Genomic DNA, 13,954 nt, shown 5'->3' with positions numbered 1-13,954 from the left:
TTCCTAGTGAACAATGAGCCAAAGCTCAGCCTTGAATCTTCAGAAGCTCCAAGTACATAGGAAAAAAGACAGGAGATGTGAACACCCTCTCTTCTCAGCATGCTTTCCTCATCCACTTTTCACATCCCGGTGCTCTCCTCTAGAGCCTTTAAAATCAAACAGGAAAAATGAGATAAGAGGAGACAAATGCCAAGAATCCTGCTTTTGTCCTGGACAAATTCTGGGTTATCATCTTAAGCAAGTATGGGACTCTCTTTAAGAAGGCTTTAATATTTTTCGCATCTGCAGCAAAAGAGAATATGGTTTGTCTTATTTCAGATTTTCTTTAAGGAGGTTGTGAATAAGATGCTAGAATACAATTTGTTTCCATTGTAAATGTTTGATGTATAACATCAAACTTCTAACAGAAATTCTGTCAGGGTGTTCCTAATCCTAAGCATAAATGATAAGTTCCTTTTTAGATGACAGTGATACGTCTGTGGAGTTTTATTTCCAGGGAGACAGGGCAGGATTTGCTGCTATGCAGACTGAATAATGTTGGAAGCCAACATCATGTCACATTTTGTGTGCACTTTCCAAAGATTAATCCAAGCGTTACAAATGGGACACAGACTGCCATTGTCCCAGGGACACTTTAATAACCCACACCTACAATATTCAACCTGTTGTTTGCATAGGGACAACTTTGGGACACAAAAACCCACCAGAACGACTTGGGGACAGGAGCCATGGAGAGACAGAGCCCCAGGCGCCACGGCACCTCCACATTTCATCCTTCATGGCAAATGAGTCTGTTTGGAGTTTATTTATACTTAAAGATGGGGGTTGTGCAGCTCTCTCTTCAAAGCTACTCAGCAAGCATGTCTTAAATCTGCTGCCTGCTAGCTCCATCTCTTCCTCACATTGCACTTTCAGCAGGCATTGCCAACTTGCAGATAATTTTTGTTTTGTTTTGCATAATGCAACTCAAATTAAGTAACATGACCACATGCCCTCAAAATTTAAATTGTGCCTTGCCAGTTTCTTCTTTTATTTTCCTCCCATCCCCCTCCTTTCCTCACAATTCTTGGCATCTGTTGTTCCACTAGGAAATTCTTGGGAAATGGAAGACTTGAGAGAAAACTTTGGGATGAAAATATTGTGACAGAAAGATGAGACGTTCAAATAATTTTTGTATGCCCCTTCTCATCATCTTTAAGTACTGCTACAAAGTAATTATTATTACAACTTCAGTTACTTTAGAAAATAGACTCTAATGACCTAGATCAAAACAGATAACTAAAATCCACATTGAGTTTAAAACATGAGCAGCATAATTTTCATGTAAGAATATATATTTTAGTACAGAGATAGAAATACTTGAGAATATAATGAGTAAAATCATAAACAGCTGTGATATGTCTAATTCTAAATATTTTGAACAGTATCATCATAATAATACCTTTCCTTTCACAATAAATTACCACTTTAGCATATAGTAGAAGAATTTTAACAGTCAAAAAAGTTTCAAAATCAGGAAAAACTTTTCAAGAACATTACTTTGAGTGAACCATGTTAACACTAAAAGACTCACAGGAGAAACATAAAGGAAAAGGCTATCTCTGTGTGTATAATAGAAAGATGACAGATAGATAAATAGATAGATAGATAGATAGATAGATAGATAGATAGATAGATAGATAGCATATATATACTATTTAACAAAAGAAAACCATATATAATACACTTAATTTCCACTTTAATGAGAGATTTGCATTATGTGAAAAAATACACCACAGAAAAGAGATAAACGGAAAGCTAACAGTATATAATTTGCTAAATATATGTTCTTATAATTTAAACTTAAACATTGCATTTATTTAAATAAGTATGAATAAATCCATAATAATACAAAATTCCAAATTTACCTTTAGTTATTGATACAGTTTTTTCATTAAAAATAGTTTATTTCTTTAATATAAATTTTATTATAACTTATCATGTGGTAAGTATGGGCTTCTTCCAAACTTCTATAAATATCATTAACATTGAGATATGAAAATATTATGATTCACAGAGAACTATGTGTAAGATTCAGTCAGTTCAGAGTCTAAAAAACAAATATATTATTAACAACAAGGAGTTCAGGGCCTCCCCGGTGGCGCAGCGGTTGAGCACTGGGTTGCAAAGCTGCCCGCAGCCTCTGCAGCGCTGGTTTGATCCCTGGCTGCTCCCAGGCCACCGGAGGAGGGTCCCACATGGCCTGCAGACCTCTCCTGCCGCCCGCTGCTCCCCTCAGCAGTGTACTTCACTCCTTCTGCCTGCTCTGCTCCCCGCTCTGGCTCTGGTGAATTCTCTCACCCTCCTGCGCTTCTGACTGTACCCAGTGCTTGTATAAATAAATCTTAAAAAAAAAAAGTTCATTTGAAAACTGTGTGTAGATTATTTTGACTTCATTAGCTTAGCTTGAGCAATAGTTATAGCTGATAGGGGGAAGACTCAAGGGGATGTATTGTAGGACCCAAATTTGTTCTCTGCTGGAGTCTCACAAGGCTGAAATAAAGGTGTCAGCAGAGCTATCTTCCTTTCTGGAGCCAAACTTTCTTTACTAAGTTCACTTGTTTTCATGTGAACTCATTTCCTTTAAATTGGAAATTCTTTTAAATTTCCAAGCAGCAGGAAGTGCCTGCTTTCTCACTGACTGTTGGACTGAGGCTGCCCATAGCTCCTTCCTACTTGGTGTTCTCAAAGCTCTTTCAGACTTTGAGTCTCACTTCCAGAGGCCCTTGTCTCTGTGAAGGGCTTAGCTGCTTATGTCAGGCCCAGCCATATCATCTGTCTTTTGACTTAATCAAAATTTACTAATTAGTAACACATCCTGTCCTAGTCACAGGTTCTGCCAATGCTCAAGAAGTGAAGACTATACAGAAGTAGTACTCTAGCATGTGGAAATTTTGTGAATTCCTCCTACCACGCAAGCCCGTGACAGAGAGTAAAACAGTGGTGAAAGAAATAAAGCAAGAGATAGTGAAGGGAGAGACACATTTTGGCAGACTGGTCAGAAAAGGCCTCCATGAGTTTCAATGTTTAATCTGAGACTTGTAGCACAAAGAATGAACCTTCATGGAACTGTACTTCAAAAGATTATGCTGTTATTTAAATTTGGTGTATCACTGGAATTTTGTTATAATTTCAGTCATATGTCAAAGTAGAGACTAACATTTTTGAGATTTTTATAGTAAGGAAATTCAAACTTCTAAATCTTTTTCATAAAACTTTTTCTAGTCTTCATTTAGTTCCTCCAGGACAGAGAATTTGTGATGAATTTGACACATAACTGTGAGCTGCCTTTTCTAGGTGCCCTGTAAAGAAATATCTCAATCGTTATTAATGGGAAGATGCCCAGGCAGCTGGCCGTGGACAGTCTCAAAGAGAATCCCTACAAATTCACTACTATAATCACACTTTTAGTATGTCAATTTATGTTCTACTTTCCATATTTCCCTTCCTCCCCAATTCTAACCACAGAGCACTGCTTTGTGCAGTGCTCTGCTTTGTCTGGGGGAAGGGGCAGTCTGCAAAGTAGATAGAAAACCTTGGCTGCAATCTTAAAATTAGCAGAGAGATAGTGTTAAATGGGAGAAGAAGATATGGCAGAGAGTTACTCTGAGGGTGTTAGGAATAAACAGGGACAAACAATGTCTCTAAGAACAAAAAAGGGGGTAATGGTTCAATGAGTTGAGGAGAGGAAGCTATCAGTGAAATGCAGTCCTGGAGTATGGGACTCGTCTCCCAAATAATCCTATTTCCAAAATATGAACAGAGGCTGTAAAACCATGATAATTGAAAGGGATCCTCCCCTCAGCCTGAGACATGAGGGCCCTTGTGGAAGAAGTGGAAGACAACCTCATGAAGACCATGATAGAAAAACCCAAGGCAAGTATCCCACATGTGAGTCTGCCGACCATGCACTGTGGAGGCAATATCGTCAGGAAACTGTTAACAGATTTTATCCTCATCAAGCTACATTCAAGAAACAAGATTGTTCCTATATACATTGCTAATAACATAGAAGTTTTGCTAGTTTTTTAAGTGGTTTTTAAGTGGTTTAAGACTTCCTCTACCTTCTCAAATACCACTCCCAATCTCCAAAATGGAGCATGATGCCTAGACCCGTGATCCCACTGGAGTCCTGGATTTATTCATGTAGCTATCATTTATTGAGCACTCTTTATTATCCAAGCATGTTGGACTTACACAAATAAATAGCACCAATTCCTGCCAAGAGTGGTCAGAGTGAGAGGGGAAACATGGTTATAGGCAGTATGCCTAGAAGTTACACACCAAGTCTTCAAAATAATTAAATAATTAGGGGGCTCCATGGTGGCACAAGGGGTTAAGACGCAGCCTCTGAAGCTATCCGCAGCCACTAAAACACAAATTCAATCCCTGGCCAGGGAGCCACCCACATGGCACAGCAGACCTCTCCTGTCTGGCCCACTGCTCCCCTCAGCAATGTATTTCAGTCAGTCTGCCTGTTCTGTTTCCCACTCTGTCTCTGGTGAATCCTCTTACTCCCCACATCTATGGCCTGTACCCTAGTTTTGTATGCATAAATAAATATTAAAAAATTAGAATAATTAGGGAGAAAAAAGGAACTCAAAGAGTTCAAATCTCAACTCTTCCACTGCTTTAGAGGTCTGATCTTGGGAAAAGAGTTTAATGATCCACATCCTTATCTATCTCACCTATTAGACAATTTCTACAATTACTAGAATCTGTTACAGCAGATTTGTGGTGGCAATGGTTTAGTGTTTACAAGAACTCATTATAAATAAGTCATGGCCATGCAATGGCTTAAGTTGTACAGTTTTGTCTTCATGTGACTCTACACAGACTCCTTCAGCCAACATATCTTTTTTTGAGGACCTACTATGCTTCTGGACCTAAGTGAAAAAGGACATGTGAACTGTCCCAAGATGGTCTCCTTTGTAAATGGAGAGCTTTGGAACACAAGATCCCTCAACTTTCTGGGTTATGAGCTCTAAAGGAAAGTGTTCAGAATACTATTCCATTGTTCTCTTACAAAAATATTTAGATTATATCCAAAAGATATATTGATGAGAGGAAGATAAACTAGAAACAAAAGAACAGAAAACATTAAATAGAGCCATGCAACTAAGAAATAAAAATAAAACTTTGAAAGTTAGCTAGTAACTATTCTTTTAATTGAATCTTTTTCACAATTCTAGTAGCAAAATAGAGACTGAAGTTATGTGGTAAATATAACCAATAAAGCAACATATTAGTATTGCTTAGGCAGATGAAGTATTTCATATAAATACTTATACACTTTAGGCAACTGAAAGTGGAATTTAAAATCTTAATGAATTCTGTCAACTAATTTCTAATCTAATTGCTATGTTTTGGCTTTGTATAAAGAAAAAGTTTTTTAATAAATTCACAGGTATCTGTTTTCCTAGCTGGTTTCTATAAACATGGTTATAATAATTTTCAGTGAAACACTAAGGAAATTTTCCTTTAGTCATCATTCAAATAAATACAAATATTGTCAGGTCTATATATTGTAAATCTGCTTCAAAAGACTAAATTTCTCTTAATTTTTGCATATTTATTAAAAATAAAAGCTCTTGTGTTTCCTGGGTTTGGATGAATACAAAGAATGTGTGTTTGTCTGACTCCTGGCATGCCAAATATCTTTATCATTATATCAGTCAAAAGCATCACCTCTGCAGAATAGCAAGGAGAAAACAACTATAACTATAGCAAGACAAGTTTTTTCCCACCACTAAAATATATCATATGACACTGTGTGATGTAGTGTGACAGCATCTTCTGTAAATGTGAGACCCGGGGCATTAATTCCTAGAACTTATGGCTTTCACTGACATTAACAAACAGGATGAGAAAATTATATGAAGCTTTGCTCGCTGTCGCTGCCACAAAGCTGGAAAGTGTTGCGATGTCTGATATGCACTTGCTGTCTTATCAAATTTAGGATCAAAAAAGTTGGAAGCATCAAATTTCTAGAAATGGTATGCAACATTAAGAAACAGGAATAGTTTATGTTGCATCACAAAACAAAAATCTTCTTTTCTACTCTCTATGTCTAACTGTATTACATTAAATATTTGGTTTTTTAAGTAAATCAACTCAATACACTTTTTAGATAGTATTTAAATGAATATTGTAATTTCCGAGCCTTTACTATTATCAAATAATTGTTTTCTGTTATTTATAAGAATTTGCGTAAATATTCACAAATAGTAACCTGAGTACATGTGGAAGAAATTCAGGAACTCTTGTAGTTATAAAAGTCGATTAGAGTTATTCACAATTTGTTAAAATAATCTTCCCATATTATTGTTAAAAATATGTATTTCACTGTTATTTGAATAACTGAATCATTTCCGAAATCATTTTCTCTCTTTTAATGGTGCATATAGAGAACAATGTTAAAAGAATTTGTGGCAATTAAATGGTTGGTTTATTATCTAAGCATAAAACATGTTGGAAAATCCTGAATGAACATTGAAGCCAATAATTATTTTCTTAGCTAGGCAAATTTCTATTTTTTCCTAGATCAATTATTTAGCTAGCAACATAACTATTTTCCAGTAAGTGTGCCAATATACATATATGGAAGTGAGCTCACTATTTCTATAAAAGTAAACAATATGTCTAATTAAAGTAGTTTGGTTTTCTAAATAAATCAAATGAACTAGAAAATTATCGAATTTCAAGTGAAGTTTGCTTTCCAATTGCATTCGTTTTTAAAATAAAAGATTTATTTTAGTGATTTGGTTAAAAATGTCATTTAGCTATTATCTGAACATGTTGGATTGATAAATTTGTGTATGTGTAAACTTAAATTGCACTGTTTTTCCTTATTTTCTGTTTTTTTTTTTTATTTTCAGTTCCAAGTTCTAATTCAGTGAAAGATTTGCCACATAAAGTATAATGTGTGAGTAAACAGATATTTTAAATAAAATATAACACTATTTTATTAAATATTTTTAATTTATGAAAATAGAAATACTTATCTGGGCATAAAATAATTAACTCTTTTTATCTAGACTTTCCATTAATAATAAGATAGCGCCTTCTAACAGTCATTTCACAATACTGACAGCAGAATTTCTTTCAAATTTATAGACAAATTCAGTTAAAGCACTGCATTTTTTAATGGATATTGAAAATCTCAGATCTATTGATGCCATAACAACAATGAAGCAGAAAAAAATCATTTTTAATTACAGGAAAAAAATTGGTTAAACTAACAAATATATAAATGCATGTAAACATATCTCAGGACAAATTACTATGGTGGAGTCAATCCAGGTTAATAATCTCACAAGAAACCAACTTTGAAATGAAATTTTACAGCTTATGCCCCTTTAAAATACTTAAAATACTATATTTAAAATAATATATTTTGCCCCCAATCTTATGTGCTTTGATGCTCTGCAGGCAGAGAACATCCAGTTTCTGGGCCTGAGTCTCTCTGCCTGTTGTTGCACAGTAGCCCTTGCAGACCTGTGTGCTTATATTTCCGATTCCTGGGAAGTTCTCTTTGCCACAGGGTGTGCCCTGAAACACATCAAAAGAGCCAAGTTCTACAAAAGAAAAAAGAAACTCAAGTAGGCTTGAACATACAAAGAGGGAGAAAGAGATGAGAAAGGGGCCAGGCAGAGTGTTGAATACAAAATGAGTTCAACCAGCCCCAGGAGCTCTTCATCACTTACAATTTATCTTATTCTGGGAGAGGGGCGTCAAAACCAGCCCTGACATAAACCACCCACTGCCATTGACTTTGACTCCTTGTGTAACTGAATGAGTGTGTGTGTGTCTGTGTGTGTGTGTGTGTGTGCTGTATATAAAAAGGAAAAGATTTCATGGAGTATCACTGCTACCTCACAAGAATTAAAAAAAAAAAATTAAAAACACAAATTGCCAAAGTTCCAAGTAAATAAATTTGGCGTGACTTTCATTTAACTTATCTATAGTGTCCACATCAAAATCTTCTAATTATGCATTGCTTTAACATCTTTGCTGCAGTATTTATATTGTAACTTCTGCACTTGTTAACATAAAGCATGTGAAATTTTCCACTTCACTTGCAATATTTTTTACCTGTCTAGTACTTCAGGGTCAAAAGCTCTGCAACAAGTAGATTCTGTATGATAAAAACAAATTAAGATGTAAAGAGTCCAAATAACTGAAACAATAACAGAAATATTTTGAGTTTATACTAATCCCATATTTGAAATTAATGCCCTTAAATTCTGACTTGCTGTGTTCTTTCAAAGTATGTTACAAATCCCTTCCAACAACATTTACTATACCACTAGGATCTGCACAAATTTTCTAGAGACAGAAATTGTAATGTCAGGTCTGACTTCGCTATAATCCTGCAATGGAATGGCCTTTACATTTTGATGGTATAGAGGTAAGTAAATTAACAGTGAATGGGAAGAAATGAACCTGCAAAAGAAAGGGAAGAGAGATGGATAGTGCAATCAAAGATTTGGAAAGATTACATAGGAGCACTTACAGAAAGACAGAAGTATTTGTTATCAAGAATACTGTCTAGGAGGATTATTGGTGCTTTGATTGTTGGTGTGCTATGGTAACATACATCTGAAAAGATGTGAACCTATATCATATATAATGCTATAAACCAGTATTACTGCAATAAAACATAATGCAATTCAAAAATAACTGCAAAGAATACTATCATAAGTAGTGGAGTTAAGACTGTTTCCAATGCAGGGGCCTCCCTGGTGGAGCAAGGGGTTAAGACGTAGCCTCTGAAGCTAGCCACAACCACCAAAGCACAAGCTCGATCCTTGGCTAGGGAGCTTCTCACTTGGTGCAGCAGACCTCTCCTGTCTTGCCTGCTGCTCCCCTCAGTGGTGTATTTCAGTCAGTCTGCCTGTTCTGTTCCCCACTCTGTCTCTGGTGACTCCTCTCATCCCTCACACTCTGGCTTGTACCCCAGTTCTTGTATGCATAAATTAATAAATCTTTTTTAAAAAGGGGGGCCTCCCCCGTGGTGCAGCGGGTTGAGCGCTGCTCTGTGAAGCTGTCTGCAGCCTCTGTAGTGCGGGTTGGTTCCCGGCAGGCCGGCGAGAATCCCACATGGTGCGGCAGACCTCTCCTGTCTCACCCGCCGCTCCCCTCAGCAGTGTATTTCTGTAGTCTGCATGTTCTGCTCCCTGCTCTGTCTCTGGTGAATCCTCTCACCCTCCCACACCTCTGGCCTGTACCCCAGCACTGAAAAAAGAAAGACTTTCTAATTCATAGGAAGCTATAACCTAGTCAGTTGATATTGATATCCTAACATATCAATTGAATGGCAGTATGTATCTACCAATACAATATTTATCTTATTGATTACCTGAGATTTTATTTCTGCTTTACAATGATTGCATTATTTTTAACATTCTAGACTATTGGTGTAATGTCACTACATGTAACAATTTTCATGTCTTTTGTGCTCAGCCATATTCAGTATAGAAACTAAACTTTTTTAAAAATATTTTTGCAAAAGAAAGAAGCACATTATGTTGAGTGTGTCAGGTCTTATTGCTTGGATATGCCAAGCATGGCTCCCATAAACTTGTTTCATAAGACAAACACTTTAGGCACCAGCAGTCTGGAATAAAAAAGGTAGAATCCTGTGCACTGTTCAGATGTAGTGGGACATGTAACCATAACTACACTTATGTATGGACTTAGGTTTTTTTTTTTTGCATTTAAGTTCTCTTCCATTTTCATAATCAAATAAAATTTTTAAAACTTTCAAACAATTTAGGGATAAGTTAATCTTGTACTACTTTAATCAGTAATAACAAAATAAAACGATTTCACTTTCATTTATACAATTATTCAGAAAGTCTGTATTGAGAAAGTAAGCAAGAAAGAAACAGCACTGGTAATGAAAAATTAAACATAGCTTTCAATTCTGAATGTTGATAGTCCTAGTCCAAGTTTTTTTCTACCTTCAAGGTCAACTGCTCTTTAAATATGCCGCATAATTTCACGCGCTTGCAACATTTTTGGCAAAACTTGTTTGTGATTAGCATTTAAACCTACAAAGAGTGGGTACAACAGTGGAAAAGGCAGACAGAAGACTTTCTCAAAAAATGAAAAATAAGAACAATCTGAAATGTGAAAACCACCAAAAGGCATCCAATGTCCAGGAGCTGTATGATGTTGCAGCTGTACAGGTGCTCAATGAGTTGGTCAGAGAGAAAGGAAGAAAAATATATCACAGCCATTGTGTGATCCTCAGAAAGCTGAGAGTCAAGTAATTCACTCTCATTGTGATTTTTAAAGCCTTCCCGAATGTCATTCTCCTCTGGCATGATACTTCTGGATGTCATCTTGTTTTGGGCAAGGAAAAACTTGCTTCTGGGTGACAACTGCAGGCCACCATCTAGGAAGTTTCCTCATCAGGCAATTCCAGGCTTCCAGAAGTACTCCCTCCTTACAGAAGGAAGTCCTCATCCACATGACGGATGAAACTATATTTCAACCAATATATTAAAATACAATTTTTTAAAAACCTGACTATTAAATCAACTTTCAAGCTGCTGGAGATACAATATCAGTCTTTTACAATGATATATTTGTGATATCTAAAAATTCAAATATCCAAAACCCATCTCTTTTCCTTCTCTTATGTGTGTATATAATAAAAGAACATTCACCCCACTCCACAGTTGGCTGAAGCTAGGAGCATGGATTTTGAGGGGGGATGGACCTTTGTCCCATCCTGACTATGCTTCTTACTAGCAATGTGATTTTTGAAAACATTCCTAATCCTTGTTAACTTATTTCCTTTCAGTAAAATGGAGATAACAATGGAATTCATCTCAGAGACCTGTGGGGAATAAGTAAAACTGAATTATAGACTAACCCAAATGGCTGGGGCAATCTGTAATAATTTTTGATAACTTTTAGTCATTATTAAACCTAAAAAGGAATCTTTGACCTCTGTTTCTTGATGCATCATGCCAGTTGCCTTTTGAGACCCAACCACAAGGATATCTCCTTATATTCTTAGTACCTTGGTTCTAAATTTTATCTCCTTGTAAGTAGGTATCTTCAGCAATAATTTCAGTTGATCCCTTCTTCCCTTTTTATTTAATACTTTTTTTATTCTAATCCCTTGGTACTTTTTTACTGGCAGTATATCAGTGCTGTTTAATTTTTCATAAATAATGCCTTCAATTGTTTTGCCCACTTCCATTAAAAATGCTTACTGATTTCCTGATTCCTACTCTTCAGTTTGCTTTCCAAGAGCTTACAAATTTTAATTCGACTCAATTTTTACATTTCTTACATAAAATCCCATTTGATGTAGACAAATATCTGCCATATTTTTTTTTCATTGAGTTCCCACATAGTCAATAAATATTCCCCAGTGCTTCCCCAGTGGCGCAGCGGGTTGAGCGAGCACAGCACTGTGAACCTGTCCGCAGCCTCTGCAGCTGGGATGGATTCCCAGCCCGCCAGAGAGATTCCCACATGGCGCAGCAAACCTCTCCTGTCGCGCCCCTGTTCCCCTCAGCAGTGCTTTCGGTCTGTCTGCCTGTTCTGCTCCTCGCTCTGTCTCTGGTGAATCCTCTCACCCTCCCATGCCTCTGGCCTGTACCCCAGTTATTGTATAAATAAAAAATAAATCTTAAAAATATATATATAAATATTTATTGAAGGTCTCTCATAGACCAGATGCCAGAGATGCAAAAATATTAGCTTCTAAAGATATAAAAATAAATAAAATACTGTATTTCTGCTATCAATGAGATTATCACAGGCAATACACAAACAAGCCATTACAATATACCAGGTAAGAAGTCTGGTCGAAGAATAGAGGAAAGGAAAAGAAAACTCTGCTGTTGCAACAGTCTGTCCTTGGGTGGGAAGGTCTCAAGATATATTAGAGTTAAATAACTAGAGTGTAACAGCAATTATTTGCCATAGTACTTCCTATTTGTAGGAACCATAAGAATGGAAAAGTTTGTATATTCTTGCCCTTAATTAAAATGTCTTCAACCTGTCAAAATTCTAGCCATCCCCAAAAAGCCAATCTCACCTCCTCCATGATTTCTTCTGTCACAATTCTCACTTGATCTTTCTCTCTGAAACTTCTATATCTAATAGTATATATTACTTAACCTTGTGTTTTGTTATACAGAATCTTCCCTTCCCCATATATGAGCCTATTAAGGGAATAATTCATTATTTATATAAGTATATGCCTATTGTCCAAAGAACATAGCTTAATTATAAAACAACTATAATAACACATAATCAGTAATTGGAAAATTTATTTATTTTATAATGAAAGTATATTTCCAGAATGAGTACTTTTCACAATATTTACTAGTACAGAATTCTCTAAATTTATTTTATAAATTATTATATTATAGTATTATTACCTATATTATTTTACAATATGCCAGTATACCAATTTAACTCCTTGTTGAAATGTTGGGGACATATTGATTAAATAAAACTAAGTAAGATTAATTACCTTAGGACATCCCAGAATCTTGAAAAGTTACATCATTTAAATTGTGAAGAGAAGTAGATTTTATGCACTGTTTCCCAAAACCATCTCTTGGAAATTTTGTTCACAGAGCTTCCTTTGGGAAATTCTAATGTCTTTGGAGCTAACTTTTATCTGTAGCTCAATCAAATCATTTATATTGCTGAAATAATGTTTAATTCTGTTAATTGTTATGTGCCATCAGTATACTAACACAGTCAGAAACACTTAATCTTCTCTAAATTCCATATTAGCAGACTTGTGATAAGGCCTAAGCACAAGTTTTGCCTGACAAGGACAGAGAGGCAGAGATCACATTGATCCCTTCTGAAGCTGGCCAAAGTTATAATTCATCATCTGTGCTTAGGTTCAAAGATATTGTTGTTGATCAAAATGTTTATGATTCTACTACTTAGTGGCTGACTTATGACATCCGCCCCTTAGGTTTTGGGAAAGAGGAAAATTCCTTATTTAAGACCATGTATGTAAATGGACAGGTTATAATGCATTTAACAATATCTAATTTGATTACCAATTACAATTAGGATTTATATTTTATCATTAACAAATAATGAAAATTCTAGATATAAGATTCAGGATCTAAACAGGTTCCAAGATGTTACATGTGAATGTGAATCAACATCACCTTTGGTAGAATGCTCTAGTGACTCATTAGTCAGAGTGATCCTGACTCTGTTTTCTGAGGAAGATATCCAAGGCCTTCTCCAGTCTAAACTACCAATTTTTCCTAATCCAGACCTGGCTGAACTCCAAAGGCCTCTCTGAAATAGGTTCTAGTAAACCAGCAGGTCATATGCTCTGTTTGCTTTCTGATTACTCCCAGAGGTCCAGAAGACCTAAGGAGCCCTACATGGGAGTTTTGCAACAGCTGTCATCATGCTCCCCTTGTTTACATGAACTGCTAAAATGGAACCAATGCCTTAGAAATGGCTGGAGGACATGGAAAGTCAAATCTTGTCTGAAATCAACCTTGATGTGACCTTATGCTTTCTTTTCCTGCAGGCTTCATCCCTGCAGAATGAAACGATGATGACATCTGAAAGAAAGAATGTTTGGCCATTAAGGCCATGCTTGAAGCTTGCCACCAATACCTGGAGAAGCCAGGCATCCAGTCACAGCTTGCACCAATCCTCAAAACTGGGAGGACCTCTGGATGACCCATAACCTCTACCAGCACCAGAATTGCTGATCTCTTCCCCACTTATTGATTTCAGGACCCACTAGATCCTGAGTGCCCAAAACTGGTGAGCTGATATATCTTCAGTTTAAAATTCTTACTCAGTTCAAAGAAGTTGAACTCACCAGTTTGTGACGCCCAAAAATTTGCTGTAATTGACTCAAAGAGCGAGCAACAACAGGACTGCTGCTTTTAGC

General features: G+C 36.2%; 1 protein-coding gene across 1 annotated transcript in view; it reads left to right on the top strand.

Annotated features, from left to right (window-relative positions):
* The window catches only part of GRID2 (glutamate ionotropic receptor delta type subunit 2), a gene marked incomplete at its 3' end in the record, with an annotated part of 1,748,121 nt that extends 1,734,377 nt beyond the window's left edge, over positions 1 to 13,744 (top strand). The window contains exon 16 of the mRNA XM_084234293.1: positions 13,583 to 13,744. Within this exon, the coding sequence (XP_084090419.1) occupies positions 13,583 to 13,744 (162 nt within the window). The remainder of the gene's footprint in view (positions 1 to 13,582) is intronic.
* Between the last annotated feature and the right edge of the window lie 210 nt (positions 13,745 to 13,954).

Source organism: Talpa europaea (assembly GCF_964194135.1).
Source record: "Talpa europaea genome assembly, chromosome: 5".
Classification (NCBI taxonomy): domain Eukaryota; kingdom Metazoa; phylum Chordata; class Mammalia; order Eulipotyphla; family Talpidae; genus Talpa; species Talpa europaea.
This window is presented reverse-complemented; position numbering and strand designations above follow the sequence as displayed.